Source organism: Nanorana parkeri, unplaced genomic scaffold (genome assembly GCF_000935625.1).
Source record: "Nanorana parkeri isolate BGI_ZX_2015 unplaced genomic scaffold, ASM93562v1 scaffold304, whole genome shotgun sequence".
NCBI lineage: Eukaryota > Metazoa > Chordata > Amphibia > Anura > Dicroglossidae > Nanorana > Nanorana parkeri.
Genome location: NW_017306572.1, coordinates 1121834 through 1149050, shown reverse-complemented (window position 1 = coordinate 1149050; position 27217 = coordinate 1121834). Strand labels below are relative to the sequence as shown.

Here is a 27217-nt window from a genome sequence, read left to right as displayed (position 1 = left end):
AAATGGGCTTTCAGGTGCGTTCCTATGTGTTTTTGATGTGTTTCCATGCGTCCCAGACAAGACAAAATGAGACATGCAGTATTTTTCTGGTACGGACTGCGCTGGTGTGAAGGGAGGCCAGAAAGATCCTAGGTATGTTTTAGGATGCATTTGGGGCCCGAAAAAAATTTGGTCTGGTCTGGAGATGATTTGAATGTGGTGTGAATGGGCCCCCCAGCTACTGCTCTAAACGCACAGCTGGCCGATCCCTTTGCATCAGTGTACCTTTTTTTGTTACAGCTTTATTGAAATGTCACAAGTGACATTTCATTCAGTTCTATGGGCACAACGGGGTGCGAGGTGGTTGTTCAGCATCACATTCAACAGCGCTGAAAAAAAGTACAGCATGCCATACTTTTTTTTCCTGTACATATCACCGCGTTCCCATTGCAACGCAGTGGTGTGAAACAAGCCTGTCTGTGACAAGGCAGATTGCCTTGTCTTGCGTTGAGGTTGCGCTGGAAACAAGGGCCAGCGCAGCCCCAATGCATGTGACATCAATCAGCACTTACACAGTCTCTTCTTTCATATAAAGTCTGTTGGCTTTTTTTTACAACTTTACTTCCACTTTAAAGAAAGGCTAGTGTACAGTGGCCATACAGCCGACGCCCCCCAAAACTCTGACAACTCTGGGAAAGTCTGCTACACTGGAGTGCGCTCTTCGCCACTCTGTTCCTCCGCAGCCGACATCTCGCTCCCTATTGGTCAACACATGACAAGACTCACCCTTGCCAAATCCTCCTGTACCTCCGTGACGTCACGGCGCTGCAGGCTTGGCCGGCGTGGTGCGCCTGCGTCGAGCACGTCACCGGCCGGACGTTGGGAAAGAAACCTCGAGAGAGAGCAGACACACCGGGGTTATACCGAACGCTACGTGGGGTAGGTCTGTAATATGGCTTATTACACGCGAGTTCCGGGCATGCTGAACGAGGAGTGGTGTGGGGGCACGCTGTGTGGGCAGAGTGTTTGTGGGGAGAGACAGGGAAGCACAATGGAGAGTCCCTGACAGCCTATGGAGACTGGTCTGACTGCTTCACCTCTCCGCCATAGCCCTGTCACATACCGAGCAGGACAGGGAACTCGGGACACTTCACAGCGAGCCTGCTATGGAGTATTGACCTAGCTTGTGGGCACAGTACTAACACTATCGTATCCTACCCAGTGTACATTAGTCTGCCCCACTTCTGAATACTAATAAACCTTCACCTGAGGTGCAGCCTTCTAATACATCAGACTGCTCTTCACATACACTGGCACGAGTGACTGTCACCCTGAGAGGATGCCTTTTACATCATATACAATAATAGAACATTGTACTGTTGATTGCCTTAAGGCAGGGGTGGGCATCGCTGTTCCTTCAACATGCCTCTGCGAGTCATGCCTGGCACTGTCAGTCTTGCAATGCCTCATGGGACTTGTAGTTCCACAACAGCTGGACGGCCAGAGTTGCCCACCCCTGGCCTAAAGTGTATTGTTTTGACATCATGGTCTTTTACAGTGTCATTAAAGTAAATCTAAGACTGGGCTCAAGGACATTTATCCTAGCCATACACTTTATGATTTCTCTTGTTCAGCCCTGCTTGACTCCCTCGTCTGCATTGACTAGCGTGGAAGAGGGGACTCTTCACCCTGCTGGTCCATTGCATTCTGACAGCAGCTGTCAGGTTTCCCAAACAGCGACTGCAGCTGATTGACTGCAGTTACTGTTATGCCAAGAATTTTGGGACTACGTTCAGCATGAATATTGAGGATCCGGTAAATAGGGATATCGACTATGGAGAAGTATAGGGGCTGCTGTTGCTTTTCTGTAAAGGCTATTCGTCTGGCTGTGTTTAGTTGCAGTACTTTTTGTGAGCCATAGATCTGGAACAAGCATTCTGTGTCAAACAATGATCATAATCTCTTTACTCTATACTTATTCCTGGTCAATGACCCATAAATAACGCAAAGCTGAAATCTGGGATATGTTTCTAAATACATGTAGCATGTGTGTTTTTAATTGAATCTTGGTGTGCTCTGTGTATCAGTAATCCAGCGTGAAATGTTGCCTGTGATAAAGACCAGTCACTGTTGCTTTCTCTTTTTGTGCGGGATGACTGGTCTTGTATCCACCCCCTCCTGTAGTCTTGTGTAGGTAACCAGTAGTGGGTGGACTTACTGGGCCCCTCCCACAGCTCTGTCACGCTATAGCTGGGCTTTTTTCTAACAGGCTGTCAGAATACCCAAACCGTAACGGTTCAGCCGAGAACTTTCAGGCCAGTTCCTTAAATGAAAGCCCATTCCTGCTGTATTTCCAGCATATGACCAGCTTTTGTTTGCTGATAAACTGTGTATCATAAACATTTGCTTTTTTAGTAACATACTTTTTTAAAGCTTAACTCTGGGAAAACCCCAAAAACTCCTCTTGCAGTGGGTCTGCCCCTGCAGCACGGAAGTTAAATGCTCGTATAAGTCTAGGGTACCTGGGAAAGAGACTTTTACTTACTTGATCCTCGCTCCTGCTGGCTTGTCATCAAGTACAGTGCAGGGTCCCTAGTGCATTATATGTGAAGACTCTGAGGGAGAGTCCACATGCTGGACAGTAGGGGAGACCAGGTGAGTACCAACTAACGGGGAAGTGGGGAGCTGCTTTTCCCAATACCCTCATTTCTTGCAGTGCCAGGGCATCCCCATTGTAATGGGAGTTTTGTGTTTTCCCCATGCCTAGGCTTTACATTTTCTGTGGTATCTGAGTGCTGCTGATTTCCTGAGAGTCTGTTTGCTGTCACTTCCAGCCCACATTCAGCCCAGCAATGGATGCATGGGTTTCCTGATGGAGAGCAGAGCGGAAAACGTCCATTCTCTGGTCTGCTCCATGTGAACACTGACACAGGAAGCCTATACTCACAGCCTTCCTGTCTCAGCTGTCACAGGAGATCATGTTGGAACTCCTGTATTGGAAGTGACAGGTTCAGTAAAGAGAACCTGTCACCTCCTAAGGCTGTCACAAAGGGACTTGTGAGATTTAGTGTAGGAGCACATCTTGTGCGTTTTGACATTCTTAGCTTTCCCAGAATCCCATTGGAAAGAAAAAATGTCACCACCACTCCTCAAAGCAACTGTAAGCCTCGGTCCAAAGTAAGTAGTATGTTTTTATTTTTTTTGCCCTAGCTATTTAGAATAGGGAGGTGACTTGAACGAAGCTTAATTGTATATAGTACACCGTCATGCCTATTTGTAACCAAATGTAAGGCTTTTCCTTGGTGTTGCATTGCACCATTCTTGGTGGATTTAAGGCCAATTCACACCAGCCACTGCGTTACCTGGCACAGTGCAGAGGGGCCGATCCTGGCACATTGCACTGTACACTTTATTGAGTGACAAGTGACATTTCATTCAGTTCTATGGGCACAGTGTGGTGAATGGTGGGTGTTAGGTATCCCGTTCCATTGTACTGGAAAAAAAAAAAAGTATAGCACGTGCTGTTTTCTCATCTGCGATTCCGTACTGACAGAAGGCTGATGGCTAAGGGCCCATTCAAACCTCTTGGTTATGGTGTTCTGTGAGGGCTTGTTCACACCAAGCGGGTTCCAGGAGCAGAGCAGTTACAGACCGGATCAAAACTGCGTCCAATGGTATTTTGGGCTCTAGTTGACACTGCAGCGTTCAGTTCCAGAGCATGTAAAAAAAACTGCAGCAAGCCCTATTTTACCTGCTCTGGAACGCATGCATACGCATAAAAATGCATGCAAACGCCCTGGAACGCACTGAAAAGCCCATTTTAAACTTTAAAAAAAACGGCCAGGAACGCATCAAAAACTCGGTATAACACACTGCACTACATGTGCAGAAACTCATGCAGATCTGGTCTTATACACATGTTAATGTGTTGCGGTTCTGTTAATTTTCACTGACACCCCAACACACTAAGGCGACACACATGCATGCTTTGTATGGTAACGCATTGCCCTGGGTTGAGGTGCACAGCATTTGAAAATTTGGTGGTTGTCTGTTTTTTGGGTGTTCTGGTGTGTTGGCAGTCCTTTTTGAGAATAGGCTGCCTTAACACAGTGCAAATTAACATGAAAGATAATGCACATTAACACAACGCAGCAGGATGTGAAGGTGTCAATAGGCCTCTAAAGTTCTCTGTCTGCAGTGAAACTTTTCTTCTTCAGTGACTTTGGGTTATTTGCTGAGTTTTTTTTGGTTTTTTTGTGGCCTTGTTCACACCAAGCGCGGAGCAGATCCAGAGCAGGTGCAGACCGGATCAAAACTGCGTCCAATGTATTCCTATGGTATTTTGACCTCCAGTTCACATCGCAGCGTGCAGATCCAGACCAGATACAGAGCAGGTGAAAAAACTGTGGCAAGCCCTATTTTACCTGCTCTGGATCTGCTCTGGAACGCATCAAAAACGCATCAAAAACGCATGCAAGTGCCTGAAAGCCCATGTTAAACTTAAAAAAAATTATTATTATTTTTTTAACCAAAACCGGCCCGGAACGCATCAAAAACACGGCACAGCCCACTGCACTGTGTGTGCAGAAACCTAACCGGATCTGCTCTGCATTTGGTGTGAACAAGGCCTTACGGTTGTCATCCAAATTTACTTGCTGTTTTAAATTGTATGAAAAAAGCAGAAAGATTTTTATTTTCATTTTGGATAGAGTAGGGATGGGTTAGAATCTCAGTCAGGTTTTTATTGTTCCATGCTTGGGTGCTTCACTCTTTCTGTTTGTCTTGATGATCATCTTTATACTGGTATTGCAAAGCTGGCCATACACTGTTTGTGAGAACATTCAATCTTGCCATTGAGTCAAGAAGATTCATTTGGAAAAAAAATGCATCCAGACCTACCATTTGAATGGAATTAGACATTTTTCCTGAACGAAAATCGCATTCACGGTTAGAATTTTTTTCGTTTAGATAAAAAGCGAGAAAAAGTTTCCATGGTGCTCCTTTTGTGTTCCTCATCACTATGGTTGTCAACAAACGCCGATTAGACTCCACTAACCATTAGAATATTCAATGAACATTCCGAGAAATAAAAGTATTGAAAGAAATTCTACTGGTGTATGGCCAGCTTAAATCGGAGGAGAGCCAATATTTTGCATTGTCAGTGGAACATAAACAGAGTGGTAATCTACCAACAGGGACATTTGTTGCACTGACAACGATCTGAGAGAGCATTTCATTTACTTTGGAGCGATCTTATCGTACTTCCTGTTATGACACAGGAAGTGAAGGAAATATCGGTGATCCATAAAGCAAAGAGAAAGGAAGTTACAAAGAAAAAAGGAAACTTGCCCACTGCAAATGGAACCCCAAGATAAACGGAGTGGCCTTTCTGACATTATCACTGTTACATTGATTCCTAGATTGCTTTACTTACGTTATTAGCTTTTCTTGATTTCAGGAATTGCTTTATAAATTGGATCTGTTGCTTGTTTGTAGGAAAGTAGTGTATGGAAAGCAAAGCTCCTGAAAACTAGCTTTCTCTATGGTTTCCTTTCCCCCACATTATTCCTCATTGTCTCCATGGAGGAGATTTCTCTTTACTTCCTCTTCTGTTTGACACCATCACTTGTAGACGGGAAGAGAGTGGAATTCCTCCCAGTGTATACACAGATAACAAAATCCTTAAAGGAGAACTATGAGATGAGTGATTTCCACTCACCTCAGTTCTAGCCGACCTGTGACAATGAGGCTGTCACAGGTCGGCTCAGTAGATCGGGAGGTGAGGGAACACATACCGGGTTCGCTCACCTCTCGATCCTGTCACGGCTCTCTGCCGTGACAGGGGGAGGGGCTGGATTCCCCTCTCCCCGCTCCGATCTGCTAGAGGTGACTGGCGGAACGGACGGGGGAGGGGGCGGGTACAGCTGGCTCTGCCTCTAGATAGGCAGAGCCAGCTGTCACTCACACAGCTGGGCGGATCCCGACGTCCAGGTCGGTATCCGCTCTGGCTGCGGCGTCTCAGTATACTGAGCTTAGGGTGACGGGAGGACGCTAGTTTATGTCCTCCCGTTACCCTAAGGAGAACTATGGGGAAAAACACTGACCCCATAGTTCTCCATTAAAGAGGTTTTAAACCTTCTTTATTTGGCTACAAAATGTGTGTTTTGTTGCTGTATGTGTGAGAGATTTGAAGAGCTTTTCCTCACTCCCTGTTCTGACATCTTTCAAATAAACAGAAAAGTGGAATTAAATTTCCCAATTTACATACTCAACTGTCCAGTGAATGCAGCATGATCTGTGTTCTGCTGCCAGTTGTCAGGTCCTGTGCCCGTCTTTCTCCTCTGTCTGTAAGCTGATGCTTGGGATGTGTGGCGTGAGGAGGCACCTGCATCAGAGCATGTCATTCTCGTCTAGGCAAGAATGGAAGGGGCGGACTGGGGGGGCTGTAATGGAAAAAAAAAGGAGGGATTTTCATGTTGCATGGCGGAGGGTTTAATTTAGGGGTGCAAACTTTTTTTTTTTTTCCAGGGCGGAGGTCTGCTTTAACAGAGGCTTGAAATGCTTTTCATTTAAAGTGCAACTGAAGTCAAAACTTGTTTTTAGTTTTGGATAGAGTGGAGAGGGATTAGAACACCTGCAGGTTTTTATTGCCGTCTATGTCCCTGTTCAGGAGATTCACCCTATTTGCCCTGATGAATATCACTGAAAATGAAAGACAATCTGAAATGTTGGGTTGTCATCTGAAAAGGAATAATTGGTAGATCTTCAAATGGGGGCACTAGTTCTGATGACCCTGCTGACCACCAGGAATTTCTTTCTCTTCGGAGGGATTTCCTCTCACCTCAAACTTGTGGTTTTCAGACAGGGAGTGAAGGGAAATTCTTCAACTGGCCACAGATGGTAAAAAAAAAACCAAAGCTGACGAGTTATAATCCTCGTTTATTCCATCCAAAACTAAAATAAAAGTTTTGGCTCCAGTTCTACTTTAAAGACTTAAAAGACACTGTGGAGAACCATCGCACATAGGATCACTGCATTGCGTCCTTAATGGGCTGACTTTAGTTCCGGAGAAAGAGGACGGCTGACGATGACATTGCAATAAGCTTTACCAACCAAACCAACCCCCAGCCAAAACAATTCATTTTTTTATTTTTCAGTGGAGTTTGGAATGGCCCTTGGCCGTGCTCTTCTTAAACTGAGGTCATCCCATGAAAAGACGCAATGCAGTGATCTGTGCACATCGGGAGTCAGAGTGTCTTTATTTATAAGTTATTTGATCATTAATACAGAGAGATAGTGCCTGGCATGAAGTTCAGTATCTGAGAAATGATGAACAAAACGTGTATGCACAGCAGAAAAGGGAGAGAGGAAACAAGGTACTGTAAATACATCGAATGCAGTAGCTTTTTTTCCTCAGATTAGTGTAGGTTAAAGGAATATACTTGTAATCCGTGTTTTCACTTTAAAAAAGGAGGACACTTTATTCTATCAAACCAGTATGGTACTATGATTATGATACACTAGAATACCGTCAGCTAAGTTTATAACTGTTGTAAATAAGGCTGTTACAGTGAACATTAGACTATTGCTCTAGTATAATATAGAACTGCAAATGGTAATATGGTTGTGTTGATAAACTGTTTTGACATTATTGTAAAATCATAGTGTGACCCTGCCTAGTGCCACACATGCTTTCCAGTGAAAATGCCCCCACTGGCCCTTCCTATTTGTGCACATGCATTTCGCTGCCCATTGTTTCCTATCGGAAAACTGTGCCTATGGTGGCTTCTGGCAGTCCAATAGACTTCTGCTTACCCATGGGAATGCGCGCATGCACCCTAAGAAGAAGACTATTTCACTGTAAAGGATCTCTCTCTCTCTCTCCCAATACTCTTTAACCCCTTCATGACTGAGGCCTTTTTTTCCATTGTTTGCATCCATGTTATATTCCACATTAAAACCCCCAAACATTATATATTTTCTGAATGCCAAAACCCTATAGAATAAAATTGTAGTAGTTGCAAATTTTTATGTTGCGCAATATTAGCGCAACTCCTCATTAAACCCCAAAATTTTGTGACAAATTTAAATGCCCCAAAACACAACAAAATACCAATTTTTTAAACAAAATATAAAAGATGGTTACAACGAGTACAATGATACCCAACATGTCCAGTTTACAAATTGCGTGCGTCCGTGAAACGGCAGAAAACTGCAGTACCCCAAAAAGTCCACAGAAGACGCTTTAAAAGCCCCCACAGGTCATCAATTTAGAGATACCCCAAAATACAGGCCCTAGAATTATTGCTCTCACTCCGGCGTGCGCGGCGATACCCAACATGTGTGTGCTGTTCGCCGTTTTCATTGGGGGCGCACCCATAGGCGTGTTTACGTGGCGACGCGCGTGCTGGCGGGGGACTTTTTACATTTTTTTTTAATTATTATTAGATTTATTTTATTTCATTTTAATTTTAAACTTTTTTTTTTTTTGGCGGTCCATTGAAGTCATTGGCACCGTAACCACTTCCCCCGTCTGCAGTGCGATCGGACGCGTGTTAAAACATTGCCTGCGTTCCAGTCCAGTGTGAACGCAAAAAAAATGCAGCAGTGCTTTAGTAAATTAAATGTCATGTTTATTTATTTTATTCTGTGTCATAAACCAATACACTGCTACAGTTGTCGCATAGGTTTGCCGAGGTATTTTGGGATGTCCTTGTGTCTGAGTGCATGCTTCCTCCCACAATGGTTATATTAGTCTGCCTGGCATGGTAGTTTTAGCTATTGCTGTGCTAAATCTCAACTGCTACAAGTGGAAACTTGTATGTTATTTTTGTACAGATGGCAATAAATTAAACTTGTTCATTTTCATTTTGTTCTACTACTAATTAAAAAGAAATGTGGAATCGATAAATAATTTTGTTTTCTTTTGCCATGTGTTTGCCAAGTCTGACAAACTGATTGTAAATTTAAGATGACTCGGGCCCAGTCCTTCTTCCTCGCATGCCTTTCAGTGACAGGAAAGAATGGAAACAAAGTTTTGCTTTGGATTTTAAAAAAATGTTCAATGTTTTCCTGCTGATCTTCTGTAAATCAAGAGTATTATATGAACAGTGAATGGTCTGCTCGACCTGTACTATGAAGACATAATCATATTTTATCTGTTTTAGGTTGCTTTCACTTTGTGAATGTAAGTTTTCCAAAACTTTTTTAGTTTTGGAAAGAGTAGGAAATGGGTTGAATATTTTTTTGTTGTCCCAATAGGGAGATTTCTCTCCTATTTCCTTTTTCCTTTCTCATATAGCAATTAAGAAGAGATCTCTATAAAGCAAGGGGATATCCCTTTTAGACAATTGTTGCCGGAATAGGTTTACCCATTGCAAGATTTGATCCCACCTCCTGTTGCCATTACAACAATTTTTGGGGGATTTTCCACCACTTTCTGCACGGTAAACGTTAGTCACTGAGACCAATAGTAAGAGTAAGGGTCTCCAGTGGGGACCTATAGCATTAAAAACCAGACAGTAGTTGTAACTTTTCTACATTGTGTTCCAAATGTCAAATGTCCAAATGTCAATATTTAAAGTGACATTTAAACTAAGGAGTTAAATCTTACAAAATGCATTCAAGTACCTTTTAAAGAGGAACTTCATCCATATTTTCAAAATGACAACAAAGGCACCTTTTAGAAATATTTAGTAATCACTATCTACAAACAGATGCTTCTAGATTATTGCTGGCATTTTATTCTATGCATACCGTGTTTTTATTTTCTTCCCTAGTCTTCTCACAGTGGCCCTTTTTTTAATAAGGGCAGATTAATCTACCTTCACCTCCTGGAACTCTGGCACATGTGACCATGCATATCATCTGAGGGGAGGAAAATGTCTTTCCCTGAGATCTCATGTGATTACAGATGATAATTTATTTCTTTACACAGCGCCGACAATTTACGCAGCACTTTACATAGTTGCACATTCACATCAGTCCCTACCCTCAAGGAGCTTACAATCTACGGTCCCTATCCCACATGAATACATAGAGGGCCAACTTAGAGAGGAACCAATTAACCTACCAGCATGTATTTGGAGTGTGGGGGGAAACCGGAGTACCTGGAGGAAACCCACGCAACCACATGCAAACTCCTTGCAGATAGTGACCTGGCCGGGATTCGAACCAGGGACCCCCAGCAATGCTCTGCTCATGTAACCTTCCCAGGATACAAAGCTTGGGCACATTACATCACTCTTTTTGCAAAAGAGAGCCAGGAAGTAGAAAACAAGATATTGTAAGTTAAAATGAAAATATGTTTAATGAATGTATGATTATTTCATATCAGCATGCAGAGTTGCATGCTAATGTGATTTTTTGCCAAAGAGGGTTAAGGTCTGCTGTATCTTATTTGTGCATCATTCGTCTATAGATCCTCAAATCATCTCTGAATTAGTGCTGACACTGTCCTTCCTTCTGGAGGGTGGCTACTTTTCTTCCCCATGGTCCCCATTGGTGTTGTAAAGTAGCCACCACTCCAAGCTCGCTCCCATGATGGACTACAGTCTCACATTTAGTTTAATAATTTGTATTGAGATTGTAGTCCATCACAGGAGTGAGCTTGGAGCCGTGGCTACTTTATAATACACACAGGGACCATGGGAAACATAAGTAGCCACCATCCAGAAGGAAGGACAGTGTTGGCACACATTCAGAGATGATATGAGGATCTACAGCTGAGTGATACACAAATTATATACCTTTTTGTTGATAGTTAAGTGAGGGTGCTGGAATGCATTTTTAAGACTTAAAGGAGAACGATGGGGTCAGGGATTTTCCCCATAGTTCTCCTTTGGGTAATGGGAGGACACAAACTAGCGTCCTCCCGTCACCCTAAGCTCAGTATACCGCCAGCTACAGCTCGCGGTATACTGAGACGCCGCAGCTGAAGCGGATCCCGACAATTATGTCTGGATCCGCCCGGCTGCGTGAGTGACAGCTGGCTCTGCTTATCTAGAGGCAGAGCCAGCTTTACCCTCCCCCGTCCGTTCCGCCAGTCGGCGCTGGCGGAGCGGGGAGGGGGGAATCCAGCCACTCCCCTGTCACGGCAGAGAGCTGTGACAGGATCGAGAGGTGAGCGAACGCCGGTATGTGTTCGCTTACCTCCCGATCTACTGAGCCGACCTGTGACAGTCTCATTGTCACAGGTCGGCTAGAACTATGAGGTGAGTGAAAAGCACTCACCTCATAGTTCTCCTTTTAACTCCTGAGTGTAGTGTCACTTTAATTATAAATGCATACCTTGTAATGTAGTGTTTTCTAATCTGTCTGGCCCGAATTGGTTATGTACAGCCTTGATGTCCTAACAACTGTAGAAGCACTGAAGTGTACTCTGCAATGGGTCATGAGTTAAGGGTCTTTAAGCCTGATCCTGCAGTGAATACTGGCATCATCATTGCTGTTAATGGGCCCCTTTCATGATCGATTAAACTGAAACTGTGGGCAAAATGAAGACATATATGATGCAGCATGCCACTAGCATTACCACAGCAGTCAGTTTTTCTGAGGCCCCACTCCGTAACATAGTTTTATTACCTATTGATCCTGCCATTATGTTTCCACTTCCTGTTGTAGGGCGACAGTGTTGTTCATTCTGAAAGCATTAAGGGCCCATTCACAGCACATCCAGATCATCTCAGACCAGACCACACCCGATTGTTTCCGGACCCAAAATGCATCCTAATGAATACCTATGCTATTTTTGGCCTCTGTTCACACCAGCGCAGTCCGTACCAGACAAGGAAAATACTACAGGTCTATTGTAACCAGCACAGCTTTTGTATGACTGTCTATGTTCTTCTTTGTCCACAATAAAAAATGTATATGGTAAAAAAAAAAAAGTTGGAAGCGTGTCACAGATTTTGTCTCCATTCACACTTAGTGGTACCAGGGACACGCGTCGCAGTTGTGTGTGTTCATGCGCATTTTTTTCTACGTTTGCAGCATGTCCCCATTGATTTCAGTGGTTCCTGTATGCGCAACAAAGGCAGAAAAGAAGCCTATGTATCAAAATCTGTAATGTGTAATTTCCCGCCTCCGTTTGGGGTGCCATTAACTAGTAATGGCAACATAGGTAAGTGTGTTTTCGTGTTTGTGCACATTTGGGGAAACCGTGTCAAAGCGAGCATTTTTATGTGCCTTGACGCACGTTAACAAAACATCTAGGTGTGAGTTAGTGTTAATCAACTGCAGCACAGAAAAATCAGACAGGCCTAGACTGAACTGTGCTGTGTGGCAGAGCTGTGAAAATCTCAAATTTGGATAAACACAAATAGAAATCCTTTGGTAAAACAGTTCCCCGATATGTATTTCATCTGTCTATTTACATCTGTCTGTTTGCCTGCAGTTCAGATTTTCTAATGCTAAAGTGTCTTTATTTTGTTGAGTTCTTGTCAAGGTTCACCTACCTAGAGAGAAATATATGGGCTGGGAAAGCTGATCTCCCCTTCTGAAAAAGCTGGTTCCCTGGCTGTCATGCTGATGCTTTTGGATTTAAACTGGATCAAATTCCATACACACTATTTTCTGAACTTTCCTCGACTTTAAGTAACCTGAATGTTTGTTCAGGGACAGTGGTTTAGAAATATTAAAGACAAACATGTTTTAAGAGGCACGTAGTATTAGACTACATATTTCTTTTATGACAAGTGTACTTAATGTGCACCTTTTATGTGAGAAGTACGAAGGTTGCCATAACCGACCTACTTTTAAACTAGTCCAGCTTCAGTGCTGTAGATTATGAACCCAAAATAGACGCACTGGTAATATGTATCAGAAAAGTGTCTTGGTTCCTTGTATTTATTTATACATGTTTATTGTTAGTGACTCTGAAAGCATTGAAGCCAAAGCATCAATATGGAAGCCAGGAAACTAACATTCTCAAATGGGGAGGTCAGTAGTGGCAGCCTACATATTTCTTTGATGAAAGGTGCACTTTATATGAGGATGAGTTGTAATGAAGCCTATATAAATTCTGCTGTCTGCATTCCTATGACATTTCTAGGACATATGGTATGCTTTTATGATGCATTTCATTTGTATATGAATAATTGCCTTTTGTGTTCTTTTGTCTAATTTTTTTTTTCTGGTTATTGAAGGCTGGCAGCTGTGAAGTTGGCAAGAGGAACTGGAAAAGTTGGATAGGATTAAAGACAAAAAATGGGGACTCCTGGATCTGGAAGGAAACGTACCCAAATTAAAGACAGATTTTCTGCTGAAGATGAAGCCCTGAGTCATATTGCAAGAGAGGTTGGTTTTGTTCCTAATACTTTCTTCATTTTTCAATACTATCTTCAAGCCCAACACCAGCTTTTTATTTAGTAATGTTAGTCTTGTGTCACTGTTATAGAAAATTCACCTCATTTCCTGTCTAGACAGGAAGTTATAGGAAATTTCTCAAGAACCGAAAAACATTTTTACAAATAGCGAGACTTGCGACAGTGTTTTGTTGCTCTCCTATTTTTATGGGCATTATAAGAGCAGGAAGTGAGAGAAAGATCCCCAATCAGGTCACAGACCGAAATAAAAATGTCAGAAAAATAGCTATAAAAAGAACACTTTGACCTGAGTTACACTCTAAAATACTTTAAACTGCACGCTAACCTATTTACTGTACAATGGCATAACAGTTTTAAAGTGAACTTGTGCTTAGCTCATGAAGTACAACGCATCATGTTAATGGTAATGCCGGTCTCTAGAGACGCTCATAATAGCCTTCACTTTGCTGCTGCTGTTCAATTCTGCTCAGGGAAGGCAAGTGACATACCTGAAACTTTAGGGTATGAGGTAGTACGTGACTCAATCCCATCCCTCTCATGTAACCCCAATGGTGCTTAACGATCAGCTGCTTTGACACCCAGCTCTGCAACATGGTGGTGGGGAGAGAGACCTCAGCCACCTGTAAGCTTCAGATGATAACCATCTGCAAGAGCTGGCATTAAAGGTGTACCTGCGCCTAAACTAGGCTCACTAAAATATTCAGCCTACGGTTCCTCTAATGGAAACACCCTTCAGGTGTTTCTAAGCTGTTAGACTCTGACTGAAACCTGATTTTAAGGTCCATTCACACCATGTATGTGTGCATCACACAGTACCATTTGAATGCAATCCTTAACGCAGCCAAAAATTGTGCACGTAGCATTTTCTGTGTTGTACTGTGCTGCAACACAGGTGTGCTGGATAGGGGCATTAGAGTGCCATCCAGAATAAATTACACCTCAGCGCACCAACGCACATAACATGCATTGTATGTTGTGACAGGGGTGTGGAATTCCTATCACCCGATGCCTGGAAAATGCAGTTCTGGGCGCCGGGCAGGTGTTTTTTCTCTACATTGTTTGTAGAGCAGGGGAGCCACCGCTCGTTTTGTACAAGCCACCCAGATCACTTGTAGCAGCTTGCTCGTCCGTCCCTCCTGGGCAGCAGCGCTCTATAACACGCACAATGTGCATTAAAAGGTAAGTTCACTTTCCCAAGTAATTTAGGAAAATGGAATTACCCGCTCACATTTGGCCCCCTCTCAGCCCACTCTTTGGTGAAAGGTCCTTCCCCTCCGCCAGTATGGGTGTACTATCTGTACCCTGTACTGCCATCCAGTGCAGCCCTGCGTTATGGATTTTGAATTTCACTTGCAAATTACAAGCACTCTTGCTAAGAAGCACTTCTCAGGTGACCGCAATGACCATTGAGAAACGCGTCCTAGCACGGTTAAATGCGGTTTTGGTTAAGAAATTTGTTTTAATCACAACAGGAAAATTGTCATGAGGGACAGGTAGTCTGGTCCCCCGCTTTAGCCCTTGGACTAGAAGTTTTTTTTAAAACTGTAAAAAAAATGTGTATGTTCTCTTCTACGTTACCACATCATGGTAACTGTCAGCACAGCTTTATTCTAAGTGTAGTAGAGGAAGCTCCTGATGAAAATCAGCATTGTATTTTTATGGTTCAGCGTAGCCCAGCTACGGCATGTTTGGGGAGTGATAACTAGATACTTGTGGCATTCTGTTTTATTCTTGGTGGACCCACAGGTTACACCTGCCCCTATTACATGCAAAACTTTGTTTCCGTACTTTTTTCTATACATATGACAAAATTGCAAGGACATGTCATTGTGTCCAGCACTGGGGTCCTTGGTTTCACCCTCAGCCAGGACACTATCTCCACAGTTTGTATAGTCTTCCAGTGCTTGCATGGGTTCTTTTCTGGGTACTCTAGTTTCTTCCCACACTCCAAAGACATGCTGGTAGGTTAATTGGCTCTTTTCGGAATCAGCCCTCGTATGTCTGTACATATTGGCTATGCACATGTATTGTAAATGGTGAGCGTTGAGTGAAGACCTGGTGACTTACCTTGTAAAAATAAAAAGAATTGCCAAGAAAATTCTATGGAAAGGCTCTCTGGTGTATCAGACTTGGTGTCCAGAGAGCTGGCGCATAGAATCACTAAGTCGCATACGACTGAATAGATATTACACACACATCATTCATGCATGTTTGTTGTTCATTGATAATTTGTAGCCCAAGACAGTTACAAAGCTTTGTATTGAGAATGCAGTTATACTTTAAAGCAGTACATGAATCAAAAGGGGTTTTGTTTTGAGAATGGAAGAACTCTTACTTTAGGAGAACAGGCACATAAACTTACCCTGGAATAGCAGATGGCTTTGCTATCAGTAGACAGTTGCCTGTGTCATCACTATATTGTGAACTAGGAAGTTGTTCTATAGATAGAATTATGTGGCTGGTGATCAGCTGTTGGTATCTGTTTGAACACCACAGAGAGTTAGTGAATGTCTAACAGGTGGAGTTTACAGATGTCTAACGGGGCTACAATTTAAACAATGTGTAAAAATTTTACAGTATGTTACGCAATGATGCAGAACTTCGCTAAATACTGTGAGGGGAATGTATCAAAACTGGAGCTGACTTGTGCATGACAACCAATCAGCTTCTCTCTTTCATTTTCAAATCTTAACAGAACAAACTGAAGAGAGAAGCTGATTGGTTGTCATGTACATCTGCTCCAGTTTGTCTGCTCCAGTTTTGATACATTTCCCCCTGTGTGTATACACTACCAATCAAAACTTTTAGAACACCCCTTTTTTCCAGTTTTTGTTCAAGTTTACGAAGTTTAATGTCTCGGTGTACTCTGAAATGAAAGCATAGAACAAATAAACAATTGGATATCCAAAAGAAATCATGGAATAGTTTTTTGTTTTTTTTAAACAAAATGTAATCTAACAGGGTTGTTCACAGGAGGGTGAAGAGTTTGGAGAAGGGAGAAGTGAACAATCTAGGCCCAAGAAAAATTTTCTAATTCAGCTCATTTTCCAGTTCAGCTATGTTGTCTTAGATTGTTCACTTCTCCCGTCTTCTCCAAACTCTTCAACCTTTTGGGAATAACCCTGTAAATTTTTGACTCATCAAAGTCGCCATCTTTTGCAGATATAACAAGTGAACACACTCATGGCATTCTTTCTACAACGGAAATCAAATATTGTTTGGAAAGTTCTTCCCAACACTGTTGCAGAAGTTCCCACAAATGTTTTGCACTTGTAGGTTGCTTTGCTGGAGGTATGTTTTGGGTCATTATCTTGCTGTAGAATGAACCCCTGATCAAGTAGGTGTACACCAGTAGCTATTGCATGGTGCCACAAAATGCTGTGGTAGTAATTTTGGTTCAGGGTGCCACTCACTCTGTGAATTGATGACCCTGGATCGAGCAAAAAATCCACAGACCATCAAGCTTCCTCCTCCATGTTTGACAGTTGGTGTCTCACACTGAGCAACCATCATTTTGTCTACTCAACGGCATTTAAAAACCCTGCGTGATGAACCGAAGATCTCAAATTTTGATTCATCAAAGTCTTCAATAGTCCACTGGCGGTGCTTCATAGCCCAGGCAAAGCCCCTTTTTCTTATTTTGCTATCTTGGCAATGACTTTCTTACTGCCACTCGACCTGTCAAACCTGCAGTTCGAAATCTTCTCTTGTCTTCCGATTCTGATCTCTTCCTCTCAGAGTTCCCTTCAGTTTCTAAGTGCGTTTTGATGGTGTAGGAAACTGTACTCGCTGACACCTTGGCTTTCTTTGCAATTTCTCTAAAGGAAAGATCAACACTTTTAAGGGTTCTAATGGTCTGTGTTCCTTTGTTAATTGCCTTTCTCTCGCCATTTTGAGAACAGTATACTACTTCTTGCAGTACAATACTGTCAAAATGTTGCTTAAAGGAGAACTATGAGGTGAGTGCTTTTCACTCACCTCATAGTTCTAGCCGACCTGTGACAATGAGACTGTCACAGGTCGGCTCAGTAGATCGGGAGGTGAGCGAACACATACCGGCGTTCGCTCACCTCTCGATCCTGTCACAGCTCTCTGCCGTGACAGGGGAGGGGCTGGATTCCCCCCTCCCCGCTCCGCCAGCGCCGACTGGCGGAACGGACGGGGGAGAGTAAAGCTGGCTCTGCCTCTAGATAAGCAGAGCCAGCTGTCACTCACGCAGCCGGGCGGATCCAGACATAATTGTCGGGATCCGCTTCAGCTGCGGCGTCTCAGTATACCGCGAGCTGTAGCTGGCGGTATACTGAGCTTAGGGTGACGGGAGGACGCTAGTTTGTGTCCTCCCGTTACCCTAAGGAGAACTATGGGGAAAAGCCTTAACCCCATAGTTCTCCTTTTAAGAGGGTGTAGTAACTCAGTGTGTTCCAACACTGCTTTTATACAGCAGAGGACTTGTGAGTAATCAACAAAAGTTGGGACACCTGTAGAAATTGTTAACATAAACTTTTCCAGGCTTTATCTACTTACATCACATTGCACATAGAGACAAACCCGCCACCTTTTAGTTTTACCCAATCTCTCCGAAAGAGAGCACAGCCAGCAATATTAACAACCCAATTGTGTGAAGGACAAAGCCAAGATTCAGCAATGCCAATTATATCATAGTTCTCCTCATGCACCAAACTTCGGGCATTGGCGAACAAACAATGCAGGCTGTTTTTATATTTTTCACTATATTAATTAATAGCTGTATCTTTTGTTATAGTGCAATAGTCTCCAATGTTTGTTTGCAATATAGAAATCTCCTTTTCCATTTCGATTTCCCTCCCCCCATCTTCCCCTGTTCCACCCTCCATTATAGTCTGACCCCTGTTTGAGGTATCACTCCCTCCCCCCTCAATCCTAGTTTAAATACTCCTCCAACCATGAGGAGTATACATCTTCCATGTATTTTGTCATTGGTCCCAACATGGACCAAGACAGCTGTGTCATGCCCAGCCCCTCCCAGTAATTTGTCCACCACATGACGAACCCTGGCATCAGGGAGACAGCAAACCATCCGGTTGAGGCGATCCAGGCGACAAACTATTCTATCAGTCCTCCGAATTATAGAATCCCCTATTGCCACAACCTGTCCTGGCCTTCCTGCATTGCCCTCACCTACCCCCCTCCCCCGGGACTAAATGGGCTTCTCTCTCCCGGCTGATAGGGGTAGCAGTGACATCTACAGCCGCCAACTCTGAGTCTGCCACCCGCACACATTCACCCAACTTAGCAAATTTGTTTGGGTGCACAAACACAGGGCTGGCCTTCCTCTTCTGTAAGCCCCTGCCACTCCCTCTAGCTACAGTAACCCAGCTTCCTACCTGATCATCCTCACTTACCCCTCCACATCAACCCCATTAACTGTCCGCTCAGTGATCAGCAGACTCCTCAAGGTTGTCAAGCCTCCTCAGTGTTGCAGTTCCCTCTTCCAGATCTTTGTGAGCTTCCAGAAGTGCAACCTGCTCACATCTGTCACAGCGGTATTCACCCTGGAGCTGTGGCTCCATTTGTGTATACATGTGACATAGTGTGCACTAGACAACCCTTCAACCATACTAACATACATCATCCCAGTTACAATGTTTATATAAGTTATCTCACTCAAGTCCGAGGAATTGATAGAACACCGGCAGAAGAGGGGGAAGGTACGGGGCAGGCAGTGGAGGAACGGAGCAGCAGTGGACTTACGGTGGGGCAGCGGGGGATTGCAGAGTCACCGAGTCTCTTCTCCCCACTGGTGCCAGCTGCAGTCGTCTGTGTCCCTGCTGCCTCTGCCAATTACAGGCGGAGATTGAAAGCGACACAGACCTCTGCAGCCAGCACCAGTTGGGAAGGAGAACGTAGGAGCAGAGCGGCAGCAACTAATCGACAATCAACTAATCGATGATAATCATTGCCAACTATTCTCATTATCGATTTATAATCGATTAGTTGTAGAAGCCCTTATGAAATCTGTCTAGAGTGTGGGAAACCCCCTCTTGGACTGGTGTCAGTGGAACCGGTACCCACATTGAATCTTATGACCACTGCTTAGGTCTACTCTAGGAGCAGAGAGTAATGTGTGCATAAATTACCGTATTTTGCGGTCTATAAGACGCTCCGGACGATAGGACGCATGGCTTCTGTGACAGAAATTCTATGACAGAAATTCTGTCACAGAAGCTGCAGTTAGTGACAGCTGAGACAGGTGGCGCTGTCTCAGTAATCACACGGAGCAGACGAAGAACGACGTTCTTCGTCTGCTCAATGGGCTCTATGGTGAGCTCCTATGGGGGACCGTGACGGGTCACGGTCCCCCAGAGGAACAGGGTACCCAGAAAACCACGGCGGGGGGGGCGGACACGATCGCCGATGCCACCGCCGCTCGATTTAATACAAGGGATCTAATTAGATCCCTTGTATTAAACGAACAGCGGCTCCCACTGTACATTCAGCTCTGCTTGTCAGGAGCAGGGCTGAATGTACAAAAAGAAACTACTCCGCCGGCGCCCGAAACTGCATGTCCCGGGCGTCGGCGATAGGTATTCACTCCATAAGACGCAGGCACATTTTCCCCCTCCTTTTGGGGGAAAAAAAGTGCGTCTTATGGAGCGAAAAATACGGTAATTTCAGTGTTAAAAATACTTTTTCTTTTAATCTCAACCTGGGCCAAATTTGAGGCCCCATACACAGCATGGGCTTAGAGTCCACATAACTCGACAGGGAAACAGTTGTCAATTTGAAGACTAATCCAACTATTGCGCCTTAACGAGCATTCACTTCAGGATTGTTACCTTAGAAACCTTTTAGGTCAGGTTCACTTTAGGGCAGGGGTAGTCAAACTTTGGCTCTCCTGCTGTGCTGAAACTACACGTCCCATAAGGCATTGCAGGACTCTGGCAGCCACAGGCCTGACTTCCAGAAGCAGATGCATGATGGGATTTGTAGTTTCACCACAGCTGGAGGGCCAAAGTTTGGTTACCCCTGCTTTGGGGCCTGTCCTGATGGGTGTTTGTTTGCATCATAATTGCTTCTCTCGCCATACAGGTCAGTGCAAATGCAAAAGTAGTTTAAAGCAGGTCAATTCAGCTCGGGAGGTCAGCTGTAGTTAGAGTTTAACCCCTGGTCAATGGCACCTGCCGGTGAACTCGAAATAGTCTCAGAATTGTCTCAAACCGGTGTCACACACTAGCACTATGCACCCAAAAGTAATCTAAATTTGCCCATTGATGTGGCCCCTAACCTTTGTAAATGGTCCTTTTTAGTCATTTGGACACCCTTTCAAGCAGGAATCTGCTCTTACACAGATGTAAAAATTGCTTTGTTTCTAGTACTGATTTTTGTGACATGATGAATATGATTTAACCAATGGCATTCCAATACAATTCTCAATGTCTGTAATTCACACCAGTGTGAATTTCTATTTTAAGCTGTGATGACTGTACGGTTTCCTTGTATTTGTTGTCTCGGGAAGTCATGGTAACATGGGTGATGTTTTCCACTCAGACATTTTCCCTTCTGTGAATGCAACTGCACGCTGCCTGACTTTATAAACTGGTACCTTTGTTGTACGGAGAAGTTTGGCCCCTGTGATTGGTTCAGTTAAAAGGAAATATCTGATTTTAGATTTAGTTCATTGGAAAGCACATGTTCTGCTCACAGGATTGGCTCTTAAATCATTTTGCTTGTTTTATGTTAAATTAGACACATTCGATATTGTTTTTTTAATTTTTTTTATTGATATTGAAAAAAAAAGATATTGTATCCAAGTGGATTAGAAAAAGGAGTGTTTTTTAACGCATTCATTTACAAAAGTTATACTCTAGCATGATGGAATATGGGGGATGGTTATGTATCTTAGGTATATGGGGTTTGAAATGACTGTACTGTGAAAATGGATATATATGGATATGGATAAATGGATATATTTATATATATATAAAATTGACACATTATAACATTCATTTTTTTAAATAGAATGGTGTAGAAATGTTGTCATACAAGCTAACATGCTTGTCCAACAATTAGCACTGTGACAAACTGAGTGGGGCCATTGATCATTGCTGTTGTACAGTCAAGCAATACTAACCATGAGCAATGAGACAGATTTACTATGATTTTAATCTCATACTTAAAGTGACACTAAAATCAGGAGTTACATCTTAAAAGTTCATTCGAGCACCTTAACTATTAACAAAAATTTATCTTATTTGTGTGTCACTCAGCTGTAGATCCTCAGCTCATCTCTGAATTTGTGCCGACACTGTCCTTCCTTCTGGAGAGTGGCTAATGAGTTTGGAGCAGTGACTACTGCACAACATACACAGAGACCATGGGGAAGAAAAGTAGCCCCCTCTCCAGAAGGAAGGACAGTGTCAGCATGAATTCAGAGGTGATTTGAGGATCTACAGCCGAGTGATACACAAATAAGATACATTTTTCTAATAGTTAAGGTACTTGAATCTATTTTTAAGTTGTAACTCCTCAGTTTAGTGTCACTTTAAATTCCTTCCTCTACTGCTCTAAGGTAGAACTGCCGCATAATTAAACCTAACCCTGACCAGTTCTAAATTGTGCTTCAGTTTTGAGTGAAATCCTGTCTCATCTCATCTGCTTATTCTGTTGCAGATCAAATTCGTTTGGCTTCCCACTACTCCAGGCATCGGGGTTGCAAATACAAACAAAAACAGCTGTCCCATAAACTTTGCTACTTTTGAGATGGCATGAGTCGCATCTAATTTGCTTAGTAAATGACCCCCTGCATGTCTGTGCCCTATCATGCTGATTGAGAGCATTACTCATATAGGATCACATGGAAAGCCCCTTGTGCATCAGTGCATATGCTTTCATTTTTCCAGTTTAGGCCTGTTTAGCAATGATGTTTCACAAGCTAAAATTCGTAAAAGATGTACCACTTGCACAGATATATCATCTGTAGTCTTTTTCTTCATTCAAAGGTTCTGATTTTTAAAAAAAATATTTGGGGATATGCACTTTTAGCTTGCAAATGAGATCTTCTTTTCTATCGCGAATGATTGGGATAGAGTCAATGCGCTTGTCAACAGAAAAATAAATCGTACAGTAACATCATTATGTTGAATGTAGAAAATATTGAAATGTTTTGATGCCAGGTAGCAAAAATCTTGCCATTGTTAAAGATTTAGTGTGTATCTATTTGCTGAAATCTGTCCAGCAAACTACCTGAGGATTTTGACACTGATTTCTTCTTGCAGGCAGAGGCAAGACTGGCTGCAAAACGTGCTGCCCGAGCTGAAGCAAGAGATATCCGGATGCGAGAGCTGGAACGACAACAGAAAGAGGTACAGCTTGTTGTTTAATACGAATTGTCAAGCACCCTTTTTTTACTCCCTACCACTGTTGGCGCTGATACATATGATTGAAGTTATTGATTGCACCATTGAATCAGATTCCTTTGTTATTTGTTATACTATACAGTATTCTTTTTGATAGTCTTCTATTGCTCTAGTTGCTTTATTGGGGACCCATATTATGTTTGTAAAAAGCAAATATTTGAAATGGCTTCTTTGTTTGTAGTTGGGTCAGTCTAAGTTTTGTGAGGTTTACGTCCTAAATACCTCTGGAAAGTACTACCATAGATTGTGTAATGTGCAGTTAATGTGGAAATGTCCAAAATAGCAAAAATGACAGTGTGCGTTCCCCAAGGCATGTTAAACATCTGATTGTTTATAGCTGCAGGTTTTATGTTTGAGCTGTAAATGTCACTTCTGATTCATATGCTGTAATATTCTATGTATATGAATAAGTGTTCCCTTTCTCGAGTGCTAAGCCTTCAGTCTCTCATCTTGTTTATTTCTGTTAAGCCTTAAATTAGTAAGGCTTACTTTGATGGTAACGTTCACTGACAATTTGGTCTGCTATGCAGTGTAGTCGGCTTTCCCTGCAGAATGCACCCACATCAGTTTCTGGTTGATGTAGAAGATGTAATGTACGAAGAAATGTTGGTGGTATATCACAACTTTTAGCTTTCCTTTATCATTATAAGCTTCATTGTTATGTACTGTCTGGGAAAATGAACATAGGTAAAAGTCTTACTTTAGACAGACTTTGACTTGGCAATAGGTGTGTCACTTACACCTCTAAAGCGGAAGCTCACTTCATTGAAATCTTTCTCCACCCATGTTTACTATGACAAGAACTCTTGCATGTCATCACAAAGGAATTTGATCTTCAGGGCAATACATATCTGCAGAATAATCTGTATGTGAGGAAGAATGTTTGAGTCCTGTCCAGCCAAGGATTTGAGCTGCTTTCCCTCAGATGCAGACAGAACAGCCATAGTTAAAAGTAATGACATCCTTGAATTATAAGATGGCTCTGATTTTTAATACATGTTATTCTAAAGCTTGCTTCCCTATTATTAATGTTAAAGGGCATTGCTGTTTCTTTTTATGAGGCTTTTTAACGTCAGTGATTTAAAAGCTATAAAAGATGGGCCTCTAAATGTTCCCGGCAAAAAAATATCAGTCCTACACATTGGTATAAAGTGTACCTAGGATGTTATATATGATTAGACTTGAAATTACAAACGCCTCACATTCCACACAGCAGAGAGCATAGAAATGATTCAAGATATGACCTCAATCCCCATTTGTATCTTATCTGACATAGCTTAAAGGCTATTTCTACCTGTATACCATGTGACACCCATAATTAGGGTATAACACAGAGCATGGAGCCATTCTGCTGCCCCCACACTCAAACAACCCCCACCCTTTTTAACTGAGTCAGTTCTTCTCCCCACAGCATTCTGAATATTTTTTATTTCAGCACGGCTGTGTCATCCATTCACAGGGTCTGTGAATGAGAAAATGATGGCAGAGGGACTCTCCACATTTGTAGTCAAGTGATTACATCCTCCAGCTCTATAACTGAAAGTCTATGACTCGGTACAAACCTGTGGCTAGAGGAATAGTCTGCAGGAGCCTAAACATTGCTCTCGCAATGCACTGATCGTTGTTGCAATGCTTTGCAGACTCCAATGCAAAATATTATAAATGCACATTTTTTCTTTCTGCAAGTTATAATTTTTTTTACAATAGTTAAATATGCCTTTAACCCCAATGGCAGCACAATGGCTTTGTGTGAAAATTAAAAAACAACTGTGGTTTCTATAGCTATAACAGTCATGCACTTGTAGAAGAATTTAGATTTCTGCTTCTTAAGGGCCTGTTCACTCCAATGTGTTCGAAAACGCATACATGTTTTGTTAAAAAAATAACAAAATGGGGGAGATTTCTCAAAACTGGAGCAGATAGCAAATCCTTGAAGCCTGATTCCTCCTCCACTGCAGTGATGGTATGTCCCTCGGCGTCCCCACGTTCTATAAACTGTATAGAACGTGATGACTCAAAGATCCTTAGACCGCTGCAGCGGAGGAAGGAGAGACTCCAGGGAATGGTCTTAGAGCCCGTTCACACCATCTCCGTGCGTTAATCGCACGGTACTGCACAATTCACATTTCATACTCCTATGAGCAACAGTCATACTGCAACATGCTGATTTTGTTCTGTATTGTAACTCTGGAATATATGTTTTGCTTTCAGTCATACACCTGTATAACTTCGTAATTCACATGTTTGTTCTATCCTTCTTGACCTGTAAGTCTTGCCTGTTTCTAGCACACCCAACGCTACCATGATAGAAAATGGGGACATATCCAAAAATGGATGGTAGGCACAAGAGTGTCAGTTATGCATGTGTTGCTTATAAAACCACCTAACAGGGTGAATTGATGTGAACCACTAACAGACCTGCTAAATACTTACCAGGGTGTTTCAACAGCAATACACATGGATAAATATAAACTTTATAGCTCTGTTTAAAAATATCTATGTTGTATATTTAATGTGTATTTAAATATGTATATATTTTTTTTTACTCTTTGTTAATTAAAAGTTGCCTTCTGCATGCAGTGCTATTTTGTGAATCATTTTTATAGAGAGGCTGCATCAGTATTTTTTTGATGCCAGAGTATCGGCTCTGTTTTCAGCATGAGACTATTATTGTTCTTTAGTATTGCTTTGGTGCAGTGTATGGTTAATATTTTGCAGAAGGGGGTTACTTTTAGTTTAGGTGATGAGTTTAGGGCCTGGAAGAGTGTTAGGGCCTGGGAGAAGGGGGCATTTATTCTAACTGGTTAATGTTTAGGATAAGGGTTAAGTGATAAGGTTAGGGTTTAAATGTTGGTGGGATGTTAAAGTACAACTATGAGATGAGTGATTTCCACTCACCTCATAGTTCTAGCCGACCTGTTACAATGAGACTGTCACAGGTCGGCTCAGTAGATCGGGAGGTGAGCGAACACATACCGGGTTCGCTCACCTTTCGATCCTGTCACAGCTCTCTGCCGTGACAGGGGGAGGGGCTGGATTCCCCTCTCCCCGCTCCGATCTGCCAGCGCTGACTGGCAGAACGGACGGGGGAGGGGGCGAGTACAGCTGGCTCTGCCTCTAGATAGGCAGCCAGCTGTCACTCACGCAGCTGGGCGGATCCCGACGTCCAGGTCGGGATCCGCTCCGGCTGCGGCGTCTCAGTATACCGCGAGCTGTAGCTCACGGTATACTGAGCTTAGGGTAACGGGAGGACGCTAGTTTGTGTCCTCCCGTTACCCTAAGGAGAACTATGGGGAAAAACACTGACCCCATAGTTCTCCTTTAAGAGTTCAGCACTAAGTTTATGAAGTGTGGGATAGGATCTTGGGGTTACTTTAGATTTCAACGACACTTCAGGAAACATAAGGCTTTTAGTTTTTGGTCCTGCAAACCATGTAGTAAGAACTATTGCACTAGGTGCTAAGGAAGATGTCTTGTAGGGAGACTGTACAGTAAGGCGAGTAGACTGCAAAAATCTGCTGTAATCAGAGGTGATTCCTAAGTTCAGAAATTGGATTTAGAAGCTAAATTTTAGGTACAAATCCACTAAGTATTTATCAGCCATCAGGGGATGACGTGCACTTGCCACTTGCTTTGAAAGCATTAGTGAGAATTTAAGAAGAACTCTTGGCAGAATATAACTTAACCCTTACAGTGGGCCTACCCCTGCACTGCAAGGGTTAAGCGCTCATTTTCATCTAGGGTCTGGAATAACAAAGAGATAATTACCTGAACCTCGGTCCCCCCTGGATGCTAGATTTGTCCCCGCAGCCTCTTTCCCCTTCCTCTCCAGTGGTCTAAAGATTTGTGAGTCAATATATCTAATACAGTTTATTAGAGAGGAGTGCGCTGAGGGACATTCCACCGCCGGAGGTAGCCCCACTGCAAGGGTTAAGTGTTATTCTGCCCGGAGGTCTGTGGGCTGTAATAGTTTTAGGAGCATCCCCTGCCAGGCTCCCTTCATAAGTCCAACCCTATTTTAGGTGTTTCACTAGATAGCTTTTAGACATTATTATTAGTTGGTATTTTGTTGGCTATTTATGTTCTGAATATATATTTATAATGTTGGAGATGTCGGAATTTAATGCGCAGCGCTGTAAAGCTGTAATTGTTTTATGTTGGAACACACTGTAACAGTGTGAACTTTTGTAGTGTTCTAATCTTAAGTTCTTGGCTGCAGAACAATATGAAAATGAGCATCATAGAATCCCATTGTTGAAAGGCAGCCAAGAGGCCTGTTCTTGCTGGCCTGGAAGAAGATGTAGAAGGGAAAATATTATTATTACAGTCTATCTAACTATTTGAAATTATTCCAAGGTCTGTTTAGCGCAATTACCCCATTATACCTTTATAGCTGTAGCGAATCATCCGAAAAGTTCCCTGTTGTTGTTAAGTGCTTTTTGACTTCGCAATTTTAAAGGAGAACTATGAGATGAGTGATTTCCACTCACCTCATAGTTCTAGCCGACCTGTGACAAT

The 27217-nt window shown here is 42.8% G+C and overlaps 1 protein-coding gene across 1 annotated transcript in view; it reads left to right on the top strand.

Annotated features, from left to right (window-relative positions):
* Positions 1-771: 771 nt before the first annotated feature.
* LRRFIP2 (LRR binding FLII interacting protein 2) overlaps positions 772-27217 on the top strand; it is a 78481-nt gene continuing 52035 nt past the window's right edge. Inside the window, exons 1-4 of the mRNA XM_018557796.1 lie at positions 772-908; positions 13124-13275; positions 22559-22654; positions 24986-25036. Of these exons, the coding sequence (XP_018413298.1) occupies positions 13186-13275; positions 22559-22654; positions 24986-25036 (237 nt within the window). The 5' untranslated portion in view covers positions 772-908; positions 13124-13185. The remainder of the gene's footprint in view (positions 909-13123; positions 13276-22558; positions 22655-24985; positions 25037-27217) is intronic.